The following is a 17,488-nucleotide window of genomic DNA, read 5'->3' on the forward strand; positions in this document are numbered from 1 at the left end:
TGAGGTCTTTCTGTCTCCAGCCCTACTGTTCTATCCCCTGGGTGGGGAACTTTGGCCTCCAGGCCACATATGACCCTCTAGATCCTCAAGTGCAGTCCTTTGACTAAATCCAAACTTCACAGAACAAATCCCATTAATTAAAAGGATTTTTTCTGTAAAACTTGGCCTTGGTCAAAAGGCTGTAAGAAAGCCCCTGACAGTAAGAAAGCCCCTCCTTTTCAAGAGCAGGAGGAATGCAATGACATTCCTAGGATCATTTAGAGGGATGGACTTTCTTATTGTTAACTTGGCTTTTTGACAGAGAAAGGAATATTACATTTGATATTAACAATATTCCTGTCAGGTGCTATGCTAAGCATTTTATTCATTATTATTTCCTTTAATCCTCACAACAATCCTGGGAGGTAAGGGTTATTATTATCCTCATTTTATAAATGAGGAAACTGAGGCGAGCAGAGCTGAATCCAGGATCGCACAGCTAGGGAGTATCTGAGGCCGGCTTTGAACTCAGGTTTTCCTGAGACCCTGTGCCCTGCCCAGTTGGTTCAGAAATAATTCTCAGATTGCACTATCTATGTGACCTTGGACAGATTATCCAACCTCTAGGTTTCTGTGTCTGTAAAATATGCTTGTTGGAACAGATGATGACTCTGTGGTCCTGGCCCCTGTGGCCATTTTGTGTTTAAGCCATTTTATTTGGATCCTTCCTTCAAAGTCCAACTGTAGGTGCACCTCTTCCAGTGAAAGCCTTCCTGAACTAACCTCAGCAATCTTTGCCTCTGACTCTGCATTCTTGAAGCCCTGGTGTATCCACTCTGTGTTATACGATCTTGCCTCTGCTTGTGTGCTCTCCTGGTATTATTCTTAATGTTCATCGGTCAGTCAATCAACTAGCATTTATTAAGCGCCTACTATGGCAAAATCCGAGGTGCTGTGTTGAGTGCTGGCGATACAGAGAAAGGCAAAAGCCAGCCCCCCTACTGTCACAGAACTTACCGACCGATAGGGGAGGCAGCATGAAAACTGCCACGTGCGGAGCAGATAGGTTACGGAGAAAGAGGATCAAAAAGACTTTTTGTAGAAGATGGAATTACAGCTGTATGTATATACGTGTGTGTGTGTGTGTGAAATGAGAAGGGAGAGTATTTCAGGCACGGGAACAGCCAGTAAAAATGCCCAGGGTCCAGTTTCCTTTTCGAGGAAGGGCAAGAAGACAAGTATCACTGGGCTACTACAGAGGCCATGGAGAGAGGGGAGTAAGATATGACAAGACCAGAAGGTAGGAAGGGGCCAGGTTATGAAGGACTTTAAAAATCCAACAGAGGATTTTAAATCTGACCCTGGAGATAATAGGGAGCCATTGGAATTGACAATCAGACATGCATTTTAGAAAGATCATCTTGACATCTGAGTGGCAGATGGAGTGGATGGGGCTAGACTTGAGGCAGGGAGACCAACCAACAAGCTATTACAGGATTCCAGGAGTGATGTAGGTGATGAGGGCTGGACTAGGGTGGCATTGTCAAAGGGAACATAGTTACAAAGGTAAAGTCAATAAACCTTTATTATTAAGCACCTACAGTGTGTCTGGCACTGTGCTAAATGTTGATACTAATATGAAACAAAAAGCCCCTGCCTTCAAGGAACATCCAATCTAATGGGAGAAGGCAACATACAAAAGGAAGCTAAAAAGCTAGGGTGGTAAAATTACCCAACTCATGGGGCATGATGGAAGAAGTCAGTCGGAGAAGTCCCAAAGTGGTAAATCCAGGTAAGAAATAAGGAGAGATGTCTGAGCCAAGCTCTCTCCTTACATGGAGGTTGGGCTTGATGCCCCTTGCCCTCCAAACAGAGGGGCAGGGGGTAGTGGAGTACTAAGGCTGATATTGCAGAATGATGACATCCCAATAATAAGCTTCCTGGGACGTGGGAGAGAAATCCCACTTCTTAGGTGAGAAATGAGAAAAATGACAGGATTTGACAGCTGATCAGGTATTTAGGGTAAAAAAGAGCAACAAATTGAGAATGAAACCTCGGTTTGAAACCCCGATGACTGGGAGCATAGTGGTGCCTTTGATGGTAATAGGAAAGTTTGGAAGGAGGGAGGGTTTGTTTGGGGAGAAAGATAATGAGTTCAGTTTTGTACCTGTTGAGTTTCACATCTACGCTACACTGTTGGGGATGGGAGCCTGGAGGTCAGGAGAGAGGTTGGGAAATATTTAGAAATGGAAAGATATCTGTGAATCATCTGCATAGAGATGATAATTAAATATAAGGACAATTTGAGAAGGGAGGAAAGTGAAGCCAGAGTGGGATTGATCCCCTGAGAGAGCCCCAACAAATTGAGGTCATGGTGAGGACAAAGTCGATGGCATGATGGGAAGTTATGGTCTGATAGAGAAATTTCCACATTCTTGATCAAGAAAGTGAAACCCTTGTGGATGATGGTGACATTTAGGGTGTGACTGACCATTCATGAAGGGAATTTGTAGTTGAGGTTAATGAACCAGAAGAAGTCATTTGAGGGAACATCAACATATATAGGGAATTTTTCTAGTAAAAGATTTGGGGTTGTAGGGGAAAGGAAGACTTAGCTCCTCGAGAAAGGAGTGAAAAAGAATGCCCCAGGAGGGACAGTAGGTAACTCCCACCAGGGTCTAGGCAGTAAGATCAATTTGAGTGGGGACAACCTTGAAGGAGAGGCGCTTTCATGGAAGACTTAGTAGCTAAGCTGGACCTGGAAGGATGGAAAAAATTTGAGGAAGTGTAGATTTGAGTGAGGGAGGGAAGATGATGATTCATTTCAGGTGTTGGGGAAAGACTGGCATATTTTATGCTATTCTGTGATGTACCTGGCTGAGCGTGAATAACTTCCCTGTTAATTTTGCAGGCCTCTCTAGCATTTCTTTGACCCTCCCTTTCACTTTCATGGTGTTCAAACCCGAATGAGTGAAGAGAAACCCTCAGCCCTGCTTTTGGGAAGTCATGTCTGTCTATTACCTCTTTCCTTTCTGGGCAGGATGATTCATAGCATGGGAGACCTGTTCCCATATTGTATTCCTCTCAGTAAGATGTAAACTACTTAAGGGCAACAACTGGTTTTTTTTTCCCTTATAGTCTCAGTACCTGGCACACAGTAGGTGTTTTAATAAATGTTTCTTAGATAGGATTTAGATAGGTACTATGCTCATCAATGTGAGATGAGCTATGAGCAGATATGTTTGAGAAACTATTGATGTGCTCACTGAGTCCTAATGAAGGAAACAGAATTTAGCCTGAGAAATGGCTCTCCTGAGCTCCTTTTATTCCCTTGGCTCCTGCCCATTTGGCCTCAGCTTGTCCCAGTGAAGGTGTATAGAATCCTGGAGTCTTATCGAAGACATTGCACATTTTGAGGGTTGAAGAAGTTACTTTCCTTATCAAGGGGAAGAAATAAACCTGGGATGCTTTACAGAGATGACCTGGAAACCCTGATGTTTTTGGAAGCAAATCCTCACACAGCTGTGGAAGGAAGCAAGGGCAGTGGATGAGGCTGGACTATCTAGACAATGATCTTGGGGTTAATGGAAAGGAGGGGAGCAGGTTGCCTTTTAGTAGAAACATCTCTGATCACAGAATCAGAAGACTGTGCTCACAGGAGGTAGCATAGTATAGTGGGATAAGAACTGACTCAGTCAAAGGTGCTGGGTTTAGATCCCACCTCTGACATTTCCTACTTCCAAAGTAAGTCACTTAATATCAGTGGTTCTCAATTTCCTCATCTGTTAAATGAAAGGAATGAACTAGATGACCTCTGAGGTCTCTTGTAGCTTAAGTTTTTCCTTACTCCGACATATATTATGTGACCGTGAACCAGTCATTTGACGTCTTGTGACTAAGTTTCCTCTTTATAAAATGGAGATGATATTTACATTATTGACTTTATAGTTTTTTTTTTTTTGAGGAGAACACTTTGTAAATCTTAAATCAAAGTTTTTATTTGACTACAATATGTCACTGTGGTATATTGGATATAGAATTGACATCATGTTTAGGACAGGAATATCCTGGGTTCAAGTCCAGCTTTCGACACATACTGACTGTGGGATCCTGGACAGATCACTTAAAGTCTCAGTATCTCAGTTAACTCTCTAAGACTACAAGTTGGTGAATGGTTGCCAATCCACATTGGTAAAACAATTTTTTTTAACTGGTAGCTCTCTTATGAAATCAAAAATTTATTCTCCCCCATTCCCCAAGGTAACCTTGTAATTTAGCATACATTTATTAAGCACCTACTATGTGCAAAGCATTTAAGGTACAAAACCATAAATGTGAAGCCTGAATTCTACTGGAGAGACACAATATGTACTCAAGGAAAATCAAGGAGGGAGATGGTACTAGGGACGCACAGATAGCTTCATTGGAGGAGTTGGCCTCCGTCCTCCAGTAACCATCCCACTGTGACTTCATGCTCTCTTGCCAACAAGCCTCTGTGTGCCAGAAGATATTTAGTCCATCTGAACTTCATCCAATTCATCCATGAGGCGTTGACACTTTCCAGGTACGACAGCCGCCTGGGCAGGCTCCTTTTGATGGCTTCACTCATCAGTGTATTGAGAGCAAGATGCTTGTTGAACTCACTGAGAAGAGGTCGTGATCTTTTACCTTTGCCAAGAACATTGGAAGAGAGCTTTTAAAAAACTGCCAGTATCCAGTGGGGAATATTAATGGCCTCTATAAAGGAGAGTGATTTTTTATTTTTATTCTTTTTTCCCCCATCCATAAGCAAAGAAAAACCCAGGGGGTTTGTGGCTACTTGAAACAGCTTCTCTGGGGCTTGGCAGGGCAGTTAGGTGTAAACTGGTTAACATTTATCAAGGGATTAAGGGATTCTATCCCCTCTGCTGGCTGGCAAATGCTATATTTTATTGTTGGCGTTTTGAATTCACACGTCTGTTAGCGGACATTCTGAGAGACTTTAGCAGCCAGGCTGCCCACGATGAGGATAATGTAGGATTTTAGTTGCCAGTATGACCAGGACACAAACACAATCGTGATAACTAACCTTGAAGACTGGAAAGCTTGAGAAATGTGGAGATGGCAGAACTGTGGAAGTTGAGACAACCTTTAATGTAGCCTGTGTCTGCATGAGTTCTGGCCCTAGAACCTTTGCTTATCTTTTGCAAACTCACTTTTTCCTTCTGACTTGTTGAAAGTAAACAGCTAACTCACTGGCATTTATTTTTAAGCCCTATTATGTGTCAGGCGCTGGGAGTACAAAGACAAAAAGGAATATCTCTACCTTCACAGAGTCAACAATCAATTGAAGTCAACAAAGATATACAAGTATATATAAAAATAAATTTAGGTTAACTTTTGGCAGGAAAGGCTGTAGTAACTGGGGAAATTGGGAAAGGTTTTATATAGAAGGTGGCATTTGAGCAGATCTGAGAGAAATAAGGGACTATAAGAGGTAGAGATAAAGAGAGAGGTGTTGCAGGCAGACGTGGGGATGGAAGAGTAAATGTTATTTACCTGTGAGGAACAGCAGGAAGCCAGCATGACTTGATTCCTGAGCTCTGAAAGGAAAGTCATTTTTAAGAAAACTAGAAAGGTAGTTTGGTGTCAGGTTGTTAATGGCTTTACATGCTAAAGAAGAGTTTATAGTCTATCTTAAAGACTACAGGGTACACCATTGGAGTTTACTGAATTAAGAGAGGTGACATGTTAAGACTTAGGGTTTTTTTTTTCTGCAGGTGAGGATGGAAAGGGAAGACTGAATCTCCCTATGTACCTTAGCCAGGAAGTTCAGTAGTCACTTATAGACATGTTGTTATTGGGTCAGTCATGTCTGACTCTTTGTGACTTCATTTGGGGTTTTCTTGACAAAGATACTAGAGTGGTTTGCCATTTTCTTCTCCACTCCTTTAACAGATGAAAGAACTGAGGCAAACAGGGTTAAGTGACTTGGCCAGGGTCGCACAGCTAGTCAGTGTCTGAGGCTGGATTTGAACTCATGTCCTCCTGACTCCTTTACCCACTGTATCACCTAGCTTCCCTTACAGACCTGATCCCACTGCCTATCACAATGAGTATTTAACCTGCTTTGTTTTACAGACCTTTGTTGGTTAGCTTTTTCTTTGGCACCTTGGTGGCCCCCCACTTCCTAGGTGCTAGATAGAATTAGTATAGATACCTGAGCCCTACCCTGCCTCAGAACTCCCATACTCAGCTGATCCTTCAGTTTCAGCCTCCCCTGGTACATAGGATTGTAGGCTTGTGCCACTCTGCCCTACTAGACCTGTACTTTTTGGCAGCTAGGCGGTGTAGTGGATAGAGCTCTGGGCCTAGAGTCAGAAAGACCAGAGTTCAAATACATCCTGACACATACTAGCAGTGTGACCCTGGGCCAGTCACTTAATCCCTCTGTTTGCCTCAGTTTCCTCATCTGTAAAAATGGGGATGATTAATAGCATCTACCTCTTGGCATTTTTGTGAAGATCAAATGAGATAGCAATTACATAGCACTTAGTACTGTGCCTAGCACATAAGAAGCACTATAAATGTTAGCTATTATCATTATTATCATTCTTATTATTTTTACTTTAGGAAAATCACTCTAGCAACTTTGTGAAGAATACACTGGAGAGATTTCCTTGGTTAGGCAGGTGGTTGGAGAATTTCCTCTGGCCTACTAAGGCTCTGTCAGTATGTCATAGTATCACAGTCCTGATGTCTTGGTCCCCTTCGAGAACAAAGGACAAATAACAACTATAACTGGAGAGATGTCCTTGTTTAGGCAGATGATTAGAGGATTTCCCCTGGCAAGCTAAGGCTCTCTCCGTTATGTATAAAGCCATTTTTAAGGCCGCTGTGTAAACGGTAGGTTGTCACATTCTAAATTCCTGCTTTTTGTCACATGGCTGATGTCAATTTATAACCAACAAAGAGGAAACACTTGAGATTTGTGGGGAGAGAAAATCACCCAGGAGATGGTTGAGATGCTCACGTAATGTTTGTGCTTTTTCTTAGGATCAGACAAGTGGACCTCCCTAGAAAGAAAACTATTTAACAAAGCACTAGCCACTTACAGCAAAGATTTTATTTTTGTACAGAAGATGGTAAGAAAACTTCTCTTTACTAAAATGAAACAACCTCTCCAGCCCACTGCATGTGTGCTAATGTACGTGGGCTAACGTATATGTGGGCAGGGCTCCTTGCCCCAAGTTTGAAAGAAAAAGTCTTAATACAGCATCTCATAAACAGTGAATTAATTAATCAGCAATATAGTGTGGACTAAAGATTACTTTGTGTCTTTGGTGTCACCATTCACTCAATAGCCCAGCTTTGAAACCTTGGCATTATTGGAGACTCTTCTTCCCCCCCACCTTCTTTATATCCAGGTGTTACAAAGACTTATCAGTTCTCTCTTTGAAACATTGCTTTGAACTTACCTCTCTTCTTTTTCCCCTACTGTGAACACCTTCCATAGGCTCTCAGCATATATACTTAAGGCATTTTTAAAAAAATAGATCTTCCCAGATCCACTGTCAGTTTAATTTTCCTTGCCCATAAATCTGGTCATGTTTTCAAAAATTGTGAGTGGCTCCCTATTGTCTCCTGATTAAAGTTCATGCTCATTTCCTTGGCATTCAAAGGCCTCTAGGACCTGGTGTATTTCCATTCTTGTCTCATTTTACTTCCCTATACATACTCTGTTCTTTAGGCAAACTGGACAACTCTATGCCTTGTTCTATGCCAGTGTTCTCATGCCTCCAAGCCTTGATTCAAACTACTCCTTATGCTTGGAGTGCCATCCTCAGTTCCCCAGTTAAATCCCTGCTTATTCTTTAAATCTCCATCATAATGTGCATCTTCTAGGACTTCTCTCCTCCTATCCTTCCCAAAACAATAACACCAACAAGAGGTAATTATCTTCCCATATTGTCATAGAATTATTTTGTACCCTACTAGTGCGTTTCTGTATTGATATATGTTACCCTTATTTGTTTTATTTTCATCTATTAGACTGGAAGCACCTTGAAGGCAAAGATCCTTATTTTGTTCTCAAGGGTAGAGTTCCATTCCTATTTCCAGAACTTTTTAAAATTTGTTATTACTTCCCCTATATTTCCCAATGTATCTTTCCCCATTCCCATTGAGCCATTCCTTATAACAAGAAATCTCCCCTTCCTCCTCCGGAAAGAAAACCATCCCTTATTAAAAGGGATCCTTCCCTTTTCCAGAGTCCATCCCTTGATCCAAAGAGTCTTTTTTGCCCTTCTAGAGAGTTATTCCTTATAATAAGAAGCCTCCCCCTCTCCCCGTCCCATAGAGTCATCCATTATGATAAAGAATCAAGGGGTAAAAGTAGTTTGGGAAAACTAACACATCTAAAGAGTTTGACATTAATGAAGTATCTGGAATTTTTTGGGAGGTGGTGGTAGTGATGGTGTTGCTGTCCTATATGCCCAAGTTCCTTTGAACAACCTGGGAGAGAAGAAGCATGGACAATCAGACCAGAGAAATGAATCTTGTACCACATCTGCTTTCATTTGCGGGGGACGAGGGGTCAGTAAAATTCTCTCCCTCCTTGGAGCTAGACCAAATGATTTTGCAGCTCATCCCTTCTCTTCCTTTTGTTTATCATTCCAACTGATGTCAGGGGGGGCATTTTTTGTCGCTTGAAGAAAAAAACCAAAAACCTCCCTTCATTGAAATGAAAAAAAATATTGCTATTTGAAGGTTCTGAAGTGTTAATCATAGCAATCTGTCCCCTTCCCTCCAGGTGAAGTCTAAGACAGTGGCCCAATGTGTTGAGTACTACTACACATGGAAAAAAATCATGCGCTTAGGCCGGAAACATCGGACGCGTCTTGCAGAGATCATAGATGATTGTGTGGTAAGTGATGGTGCTGTGTGCTCCCTTCTCTTCCCATCTCCATCCCACCTACCTTATCAGCCCAGGGAATAAGGGTGTAGGGATTACTTTTCATGAATATGACTAGTAAAATAAGCCAGTGGTTAATACAGAGGACATTGTTTCCACCCGTCCAGACAGAGCTTTACACCCAGACCCTGTGATTTCTTTGGAAATATGTTTGATAGCTATATCTTCTAATGCCCTAGTCTTTAGTGTGAGCCCATCCCACAGCCAGGCAGGAGGAGAGTGAGGTCACCCTGAACTTGAGTTAGGTGGAGGAGGGTCAGCTGAATATGTCTGTTGACCGCAGGGTGGGCCACATGTTCCTGATTCCTGATCCTGACATGTAGCAGTGGGAAATGCACTGAATTAGGAATCACTGGACCTGGGTTCAAATTTTGCCTCTGTCACTTACTACCTGTGTGAAACCATGGGTAAATTCTACCTTCTCTAGGCCTCAGCTTTCTCATCTGTAAAGTTACAGGTTTAGACTAGATGCTTTTTAATGTCCCTTCCAACTCTAAATCTGTGGTCCTACAATCCCAGGGAAATAATTGTGTTCTATAAATCTGAGTAAAATGAAAGGAGAAAGCCCACTCTCAGTTGATAAGGGGGACACAACTTATTAGTTATATGTTGTCTTATACTTTTTTCACTATGTTGAATGCCCACAGTTTATTATTTTCATAATAATAAGAAGAATGTTTCAGCCCTTCTTTGAAGGGCCTTCAGCAATAAGACAAAGGTTATGGAGATAACATGATAGCAGAAATACTATCTTGTTCATCCATAGCCCAAAACCATGTTAGTACAAGTTTTTTTTTTCCCCCTAAGCATGATCTGTAGCCATGACACCTATCTCTCTCTACCTGTAGATATATAGATATAGATACATACAGTGGAAATAAATAGTAATGTAATTTCATTTGGAAATGACATCTTTTTGCCCATGTCACTCAGTCACCAAGCATTTATTAAGCACCTACTGTGTGTCAGTCACTTTACAACTACTGGAGATGCAAAGAAAGGCAAATTGGGAGAGAGAACAAGCAGACAACTGTAAGCATGATAATTAGGAAATAATTTACAGAGGGAAGACACTAGGGTTAAGAAAGGCTTCCTGTCGAAGGCTGATTTTTAGTTGGGACTGTAGAAGGGAAGCAGGAGGCGAACATGAGGAGGGAGAGTCTCCGAGGCTTGTGCAAGCACCAGAGAAAATGCCTGGAGCACAGAGTGGGAGTCTTGTTTGTGGAGCAGCCAGGAGGCCAGTGTCACTGGATGGGGGGGCATGTGGAGGTTTGGAGGGAGGGAAAGGTGTAAGAAGATAAGAAAGGTAAGAGGGTGTTAGGTTATGAAGGGCCTTGAATGCCACACAGAGGATTTTGTATTTGATTCTGCAGGTGATAGGGAGCCCCTGGAGTTTATTGAATATGGAGGTGATAAGCACTTTTTCTGTTTCTCATTTGATCCCCAACAACACAGTGAAGTTGGTTCCCAGTCATATGACATTTATTAAGCATTTACTGTGTTCCAGGAACTGTGCTAAGTGCCAGGGATATAAATGTTAGGGTAGGGGAAACAGCTCCTGCCCTCAAGGAGTTTATAATCTAATCAGAGGGACAGAGTGGTGATGAGGCAGACTACCAAAGCTGATGAGGTGTTACAAGATGGTGAGGTTTCCCCAGTAATGAGCTTCTAGGGGCATGGTAGAAATGTCAGAGAAGTTCTGATAGCCTCATATTGCTGCTGAGTCATTTTTCAGCCATGTCTGACTCTTCATGACCCCATTTGGGGTTTTCTTGGCAAAGATAGTGGAGTGGTTTGCCATTTCCATCTCTAGCTCTTTTTGCAGATGAGGAAACTGAGGCAAACAGGGTTAAGTGACTTATTAACACAGTTAGTAGGCATCTGAGAACAGATTTAAACTCAGGTCTCTCTGACTCCAGGCCCAGCGCTTTACTCACTATGCCACCTACCTACCCCCTATAAATGAAGAAACTGAGAAAAATGAGCAGTTAAATGACTTACCCACAGTCACATAGTAAGTGTCTGAGACAGTTTTTGAATGAGGATCTTTTAGACTCCAAGTCTAACTGATTGTCATACTTCATTCTACCAGGAAGACATTGGCTTAACTAACTATTTGTAGGAATATTGACTTGTAACATCTGCTTGCCTTCATCTGTACCTGGTGAACAGACAAAGAAAAATGTCCCATAAACCATCACAAGATATTTAGAAAGTGCTTTTTTTGTGCAAAGTATGCCATATTAGCTATGGGGCAGCTAAGCTTGACTTCCTGTCAAGGAAGTACAGTGTAGTGGATAGAGTGCCAGGCCTGGAGTTGGGAAGACTCATCTCCCTGAGGTCAAATCTAGCCTCAGACACTTACTAGCTGTGTTACCCTGGGCAAGTCACTTAACTTTGCCTCAGTTTTCTCATCTGTAAAGTTAACTGAAGGACTTGGAAAACCACTCTAGTATCTTTGCCAAGAAAACCCCCAAATGGAGTCATGAATAGTTGGACATGACTCAAAAGAACTGAACAGCAGCTGTTAGTTATGGAGTGGAATACCCAGAAGTTAAGGAAATGACTTTGGCTCTCAAGGAATTTATTGGTGAACTAGGGATACAAGACACGTCCAATCCAATCCATTAAACATTTATTAAGCACCTATTTTGTGCCAGTCACTGTGCTGAGAGCTGGGGATCCGGTTAATTAAAAGAAAGATAGTGTCTGCCTTCAACAAGCTTATAATCTAAAGACAATATTCTATTTCAGTTGAAAATGAACAATAAGGCAACTCCATCAAGAGACTCCATCACAAGTCTGTAATTAATTGCCAGTAAAATGAATTGCCTCTTGAGGGTCAGCAAAGGCTTGATATTTTTTTCTTTGGGTTCTCACTTCCTAGCTCAGTCCCAAGCACAAAGTAGGAGCACATAGCAGGAGCATATTGTTGTTGACTTGAATGGAAATGAATGGTAAGAACGACCATTGTGACAGCTTTACTGTAGCAGCAAGAACTCAGGAGACCTTGGTTCTAATCCTGCTCAGTCACTGATTTACTGTGTGACCTGAGACTAGAAGCCTGTCATCCCTCCAAGCCTCATTAACATCTGGAGGATTAATCTAGATGGGGTCTCTGTGGCTTCTCTAGCCCCCTTGCATTTTTCTGATTCTCTGACTGCTTTATATCCAGAAGGCAGGTCACATCAACGATAGCACTAGACTCTAGTTACAGCCAATCTTTTCCTAGTTGTCCTGGTGCTTCTTAGATAGCTCCCTGAAGCAGCAGAGCTTGTGTTTCCTGATGGTCGGAAGCAACTCTGATTTAAACCTGGGGGATAATGAGAGGCCGTGTGTCATGCTGAATAGGGTCTAGTACTTGGATGCAGAAAGGCCAGGGTTCAAACCCTGCTTTGGACATTTAATGGCTGTGCGACTCTGGGAAAGTCACTTTCCCTCTCTGTGCTTCATTTTCCTCATCTATAACATAAGGGATTTGGGCTCAGTGGCCTCCAAGATTCCATCCGGTTCTAAAGCTGTTCTCCTGGGAGCCTATGTTAAGGAGAGTCTGAGAAAAGAGATTACTATCAAGGAAGGACAGAACATCATTGTTTGCTTTGTAAAGTTACCAAGGCTCCATCAATCAATCATTCAACATTTATTAAATGCTTACTGTGTGTCAGGTACTGTGCTAAGTGCTGGGGGATACAAAAAGGCAAAAGACAATCTCCACCCACAAGGAGCTTACAATCTAATGGGGAAGACAACATGCAAGCAAATATATACAAAACAAACTATGTATGGGATAAATAGGAAATAATTAACAGAGGAAAGGCACTAGAATTAAGAGAGATGGGAAAGGCTTTCTACAAAAGACAGGATTTTGATTGGGACTTAAAGGAAGCCTGTCCAGGAAGATGGGAGGTGGGGTTGGTGTGAAGGGCTGGAGGCAGGAAGACGGAGGGAAGTGCTATTCCTTTGCAGTCCCTTGGCTCACTAACCACAGTTCTTTAGTAGTGGGGCAGTGCCAGAGGTGCCCACACCAGCATGGCCTGTGAACTCAAGGAGAACAAAACAACTTATGTATGAGATGACTCAAGTCTTCTGAAACAAGAAAATCTTGATTCGGGGTCAGTAGTGTAAGCAACTCAAGTCTCTTTTCTTGCCTTTGGGGAAAAACACTACATAAACCTCCCAAGAGTTGCTCAAGGAAAATGGAAATTTTTGGGTTGTGAAAGACCTCAGGTTAGAGTCATAGTGGCTTCTTCTAGAGAAGCAGTATTGTAAAAGGCAGGTGGGGTAGCTGTAGGGAATCACTGTCAGAGCCAGGAAAACCTGGTTCCTTTCCTGCCTTTCCAACATCCTGGCTGTATGACCTTGGACAAGTCGCTTGATCTCTTAAGGCTCTAGGTCACAAGTGTGAAACATGCAGGCCAACCAAATTAAAATGGAATTGGAAAATACTTAACAAAATAAACTAAAATACAATAAAGCATAGGTAATGTTAATTTGTGAGGTTTTTTTAAAGTCAATATGCAACCTGCAGGGATCCTTGTGTTAGGTTTATATGCCCAATTTTTATTTGAGTTTAACTCTGCTGCTGTAGACAAGCAACTTTAGAAATTGTCAAGGAAGTACAGACGTGTTGGTCAAGGGAATTTTTTTCATCCAGGTAGGTGTTCCTTATAGGGATGGAATTACAGGTCCAGTTCTTTTCCCTAATCCTGTATCTCCACCCTCTGATCCTGTATGGGGTGGTGGGATGGGATCAATAACCCCGGCCCTAGGGGATTACTATAGAGTGCTTACTTTAAAAATAGCAGGGAAGGGTGATTTGGGTTGTACCTCCTTCTTCCCCTAGGTCAATGGCACACTTAGGAAGACACCTCTGGGTGGAGCCAAGGTAAGATTGTTTGATAGGGTATGAGCAGAGGATCAAAGGAGAAGGGGAAGGGAGAGAAGGAAGTTAAACAGTAGCTGGCAGTTGAAATGAGGAAAAGACCATGTTCTCTGAACCAAAACCATGTAGCAGACTGCTCTTTTCAATAGTTAACATGTTTCAGGGTCAGAAAATACACATGACTACACTGCAGGGACATGTTTGATTTCCAGCAATGCAGCTTTCTTTTTTAGAATCCCTTCCTTTTCAATTTGAGTATTGGGAAATGCCTAAAAAGCTATCTCATAGAACTGTCCTCCTTCCTCCCTCCCTCTCAAAGACAGGGAGACCTGAGCTCCCAGGAGACAGGAGGAAAGAGCCTGGTTATCATTTCCCTCCTCCCCTACACATTTAGAAGGTTGGAATGCAGGGTACCTGAAGTAGCTTCTGGTGAGAAGTGAAATAAGGAGAAAGGAATACTGGACCTGGGATCAGGTCTCCGCCCCCTACTCCCCTCCCCCACCTCCCACTCCTTTTGCTTCAAGCTAGCGATAGGGCCTTGTATAAGTTATTTTTGCCTTTCTGAGACCTGGTTTCCTATCTGTAAATTGGGTATAATGATATTTGGGCTACCTGCTTCCAAAGAGTTATTGGGATGATCAGATGAGAATAATAGTTGCATAACGATTAAGTGCTCTATGAAAGCAAGATAAAATATTTCTTTATGGTCTTATACTCATTATGTTCATGGAGGTGACCCAGAGGTTCTATCCATAGATGTCACTGACATAAGACATTAGCAAGCCCCCTGCCAAGTTAGAAAGCTTTTGAGTGTGGATGGCTCAAAATGTTATCCAAAGACTGGAAGGCCTAAGGCCAGAGCACATCATACAGTGTGAAAGCACGTACAAACCATATTTACCATCCTCACCCTCTCTTTCCAGTCACCATCGCCACCTTGTGGCAATGTCGCTCTAAAATAGAAGAAGAAAAAATGATTGAAATAATTTAAAAATTTTCCCCTGTTCCTAAAGGACAGTGACTTGTCTAGAGTTATTCAGGAATCAGTAGTAAAAATAAATAGGGCCTAAATCTAACAGTTCTCATTTTCTTTACCAGTTCCTTGTTTTTAGAACAAAACAATGACATATGAAAGTCTTGGTATATTGTATGAGGGAGAAGGAAATTAATTCTGAGTGAGAAATTGTGTTTACATTTAGCATATTATTTCCACTTAAGTTTCATATTTGAAGTTTGGGGCTGTTTTGGGTTTTTTTTTTTTCATTTTATCCTTTCTGTGCTAGAAGTATAGTGTCCATTAGTCAATCCAGTCCCATTACTGAGCAGCATGGGAGATTTGACCTGACTGGTCACCCTCCCTCCCCCTTCCTTTAGGCAGTCTGGTAGCTTCCTCTTCCCAGGAACTCTAATTATATTCATTCCAGTCTTAGTGCAGACATTCACTCTGTTTAATCTGTTATAGCTTAGAACTCCTTTATTCAACCAGTCCATCAGCCTCAGCTTCCCTAGTAGCAGAGATTATAGGCATGTGCTGCCACAGCAAGGGCTGGTATTTGAATCATAAGCATTTGTCCCTGAAAAGTACCAGGCAGCTGCTAAAATGCCATTTCATGTCTCCCCACAGGGCTGGGAGGGAGGTACCCTAGAGGACAATAACCCTGTACCCTCCAGTCATGGGGAGATAGGAGGGAGACCAGGAGGGCATGAGAAAAAACTTATTGGAAGTTATCTTATTAACTTTTCAAGTTGGTTCTCAGTCTTGTTACCAGTGGAGATCATACTCCATCTGTATTCCTCATACATCTTGGTATGAGAGAATACAGATCCTTGGATTGTTTTAGGGTTTTTTTGCTTTTAATTTTTTTAGTTTTATTTTAATTTCCAAATTCTCTACCTATTCAGAAGGCAAGAAATACAATACCCATCATACATAGAATACAGATCTTTGTGGACTTCTTCAAATTTTATTTTGAGTTCCAAATTCTCTCTCTCCTTTTAATCCCTCCCCCACCCCAAGGCAAGACATGATACCCATTATATTTAGAATATGGATTTTACAATGAAAAGGCAAAGGAGTTTTTTATAATTCTCTTGCTGAGCAAAGTGGGAGAATCCAAACCTAGGAGCCTGTCTGTGTTGATGGTGAAACCTGCCAAGAGCAGTGAAAAGAACCAGGGAAGAGAGAAAAACATCCTCCTTGACCTAAGGCCCAAGACTTGTAGGACCCAAATTTGTAGAACGAGACTCTGAGCTCCTGTGAAGGGGAATGGGAGACATGCACTGCTTAGCATTTCTTTCTTAGCACCTCTGTTCTGCTTCCTCAATAAATATAACATTTGGGGATTTTCTCCCCCTTTCCCTTTTGTTATCTTTGCCCTTTTGTGACCAGACGAGTGAAGAAGAGGAGGAAATAGAAGATGATGAAGAGTTGGAAGAAGACAGAAAGTCCCCAAAAGAAGAAGACCCCGATGTGCAGAGGTCCCCAGATCCTCCCCCAATCACGCTGGCGGCACCCATGGACCTGCCAGTGCTTCAGAGCCTTACGCCCTCCTCAGTCTCCTTTGTCTGTGAAATGCCAAACTGTGGTTCTGTAAGTGTCTCTGGGTGCTAATCGAGCAGCTAGTGTTGGAGTGGGGGTAGAGGGAACAGGGGAGATGCAGGTGGGCTTCACATATAGGAGCTCCTGAAAAGATTTAGTATAAATCACCCTTTACAAATGGAATCCCATGTGCCCACTGCTTCGCTAGATTGTTATTTTGTGGCTGCTTTAACTTCATTTGTGGCAGATCTTCAGTGATCAGTGGCTTCTGACACTTGTTGTTAGGTTATTTTATTTGTGTTCAGCTCTTTATGACCCCACAACACTTTGTGACCCAAGATTTTCTTGGCAAAGACACTGAAGTGGTTTGTCATTTCCTTCTTCAACTCATTTTACAGATGAGGAAGCTGAGGCAAACAAGGTTAAGTGACTTGCTCAGGGTTACATAGCTAGTCACACAGTTGGCTGGATTTGAACTCAGGTCTTCCTGACTCCAGGACTTCCTGACTTCCTGGTACTGGATACGTATCCACTGTGCCACCTAGCTGTATACATTTAATTGCATAAGAGAACCCTTTTTGTAAAGTATAATGGGAATATTCACCCCCTAATTTATCTGGGTTACAGGTCTGGGTTTTCCTACATATGTCACGCTGGTTACATTAATACATAGATGCATATATGTGTACTGTATGTATATGTGCTATATGCACATACAATAAATTGTCCTTGGTTTTATTGTATGCAGTATACATGTGTGCATATGTGTGTTTCTATTACACATGTATGTATATCCATACAATGTATTTAAATATTTGCATATGTATGTGTATATGTAGGAATATTCCTATATTCCTCAAAGTTTTGATTCCTGTTAATTTGAAATTTGTTAAAACTGAGACAGACTTGGTGGCAATGTTCTTTGATCCTGTATACCTTTCCCCACCTCCCCCCTGTCTGGGTGGGGGGTGCCAAAAGAAACAAGGATTTTCTATGCCAAAGAGTGCTGTAAACAACATCAGAAGAGGGTGTGTGTGTGTGTATGTGTGTGTGTGTGTGCGTGCGTGTCATTTAACAGAACAGATTTCCTCTCCAGTGCCTTTATTTCACATAAAATGAATATGACATTCACAAC

The 17,488-nt window shown here is 42.0% G+C and overlaps 1 protein-coding gene across 6 annotated transcripts in view; it reads left to right on the top strand.

Moving 5' to 3' along the window:
- The window catches only part of TRERF1 (transcriptional regulating factor 1), a 305,915-nt gene that overhangs the window by 276,243 nt on the left and 12,184 nt on the right, over positions 1-17,488 (top strand). For 4 of the 6 annotated variants that reach the window (XM_069065954.1, XM_069065958.1, XM_069065952.1 and 1 more), the window contains 4 exons: positions 7,015-7,103; positions 8,771-8,884; positions 13,776-13,817; positions 16,204-16,404. In XM_069065954.1, the coding sequence (XP_068922055.1) occupies positions 7,015-7,103; positions 8,771-8,884; positions 13,776-13,817; positions 16,204-16,404 (446 nt within the window). The remainder of the gene's footprint in view (positions 1-7,014; positions 7,104-8,770; positions 8,885-13,775; positions 13,818-16,203; positions 16,405-17,488) is intronic. The other 2 variants (XM_069065957.1, XM_069065959.1) reach the window with 1 other exon arrangement.

The sequence above is a fragment of the Petaurus breviceps genome, unplaced genomic scaffold (genome assembly GCF_028583685.1).
Source record: "Petaurus breviceps papuanus isolate PSGF00001 unplaced genomic scaffold, PetGlider_PUasm1.0 90701, whole genome shotgun sequence".
Taxonomy (NCBI): domain Eukaryota; kingdom Metazoa; phylum Chordata; class Mammalia; order Diprotodontia; family Petauridae; genus Petaurus; species Petaurus breviceps.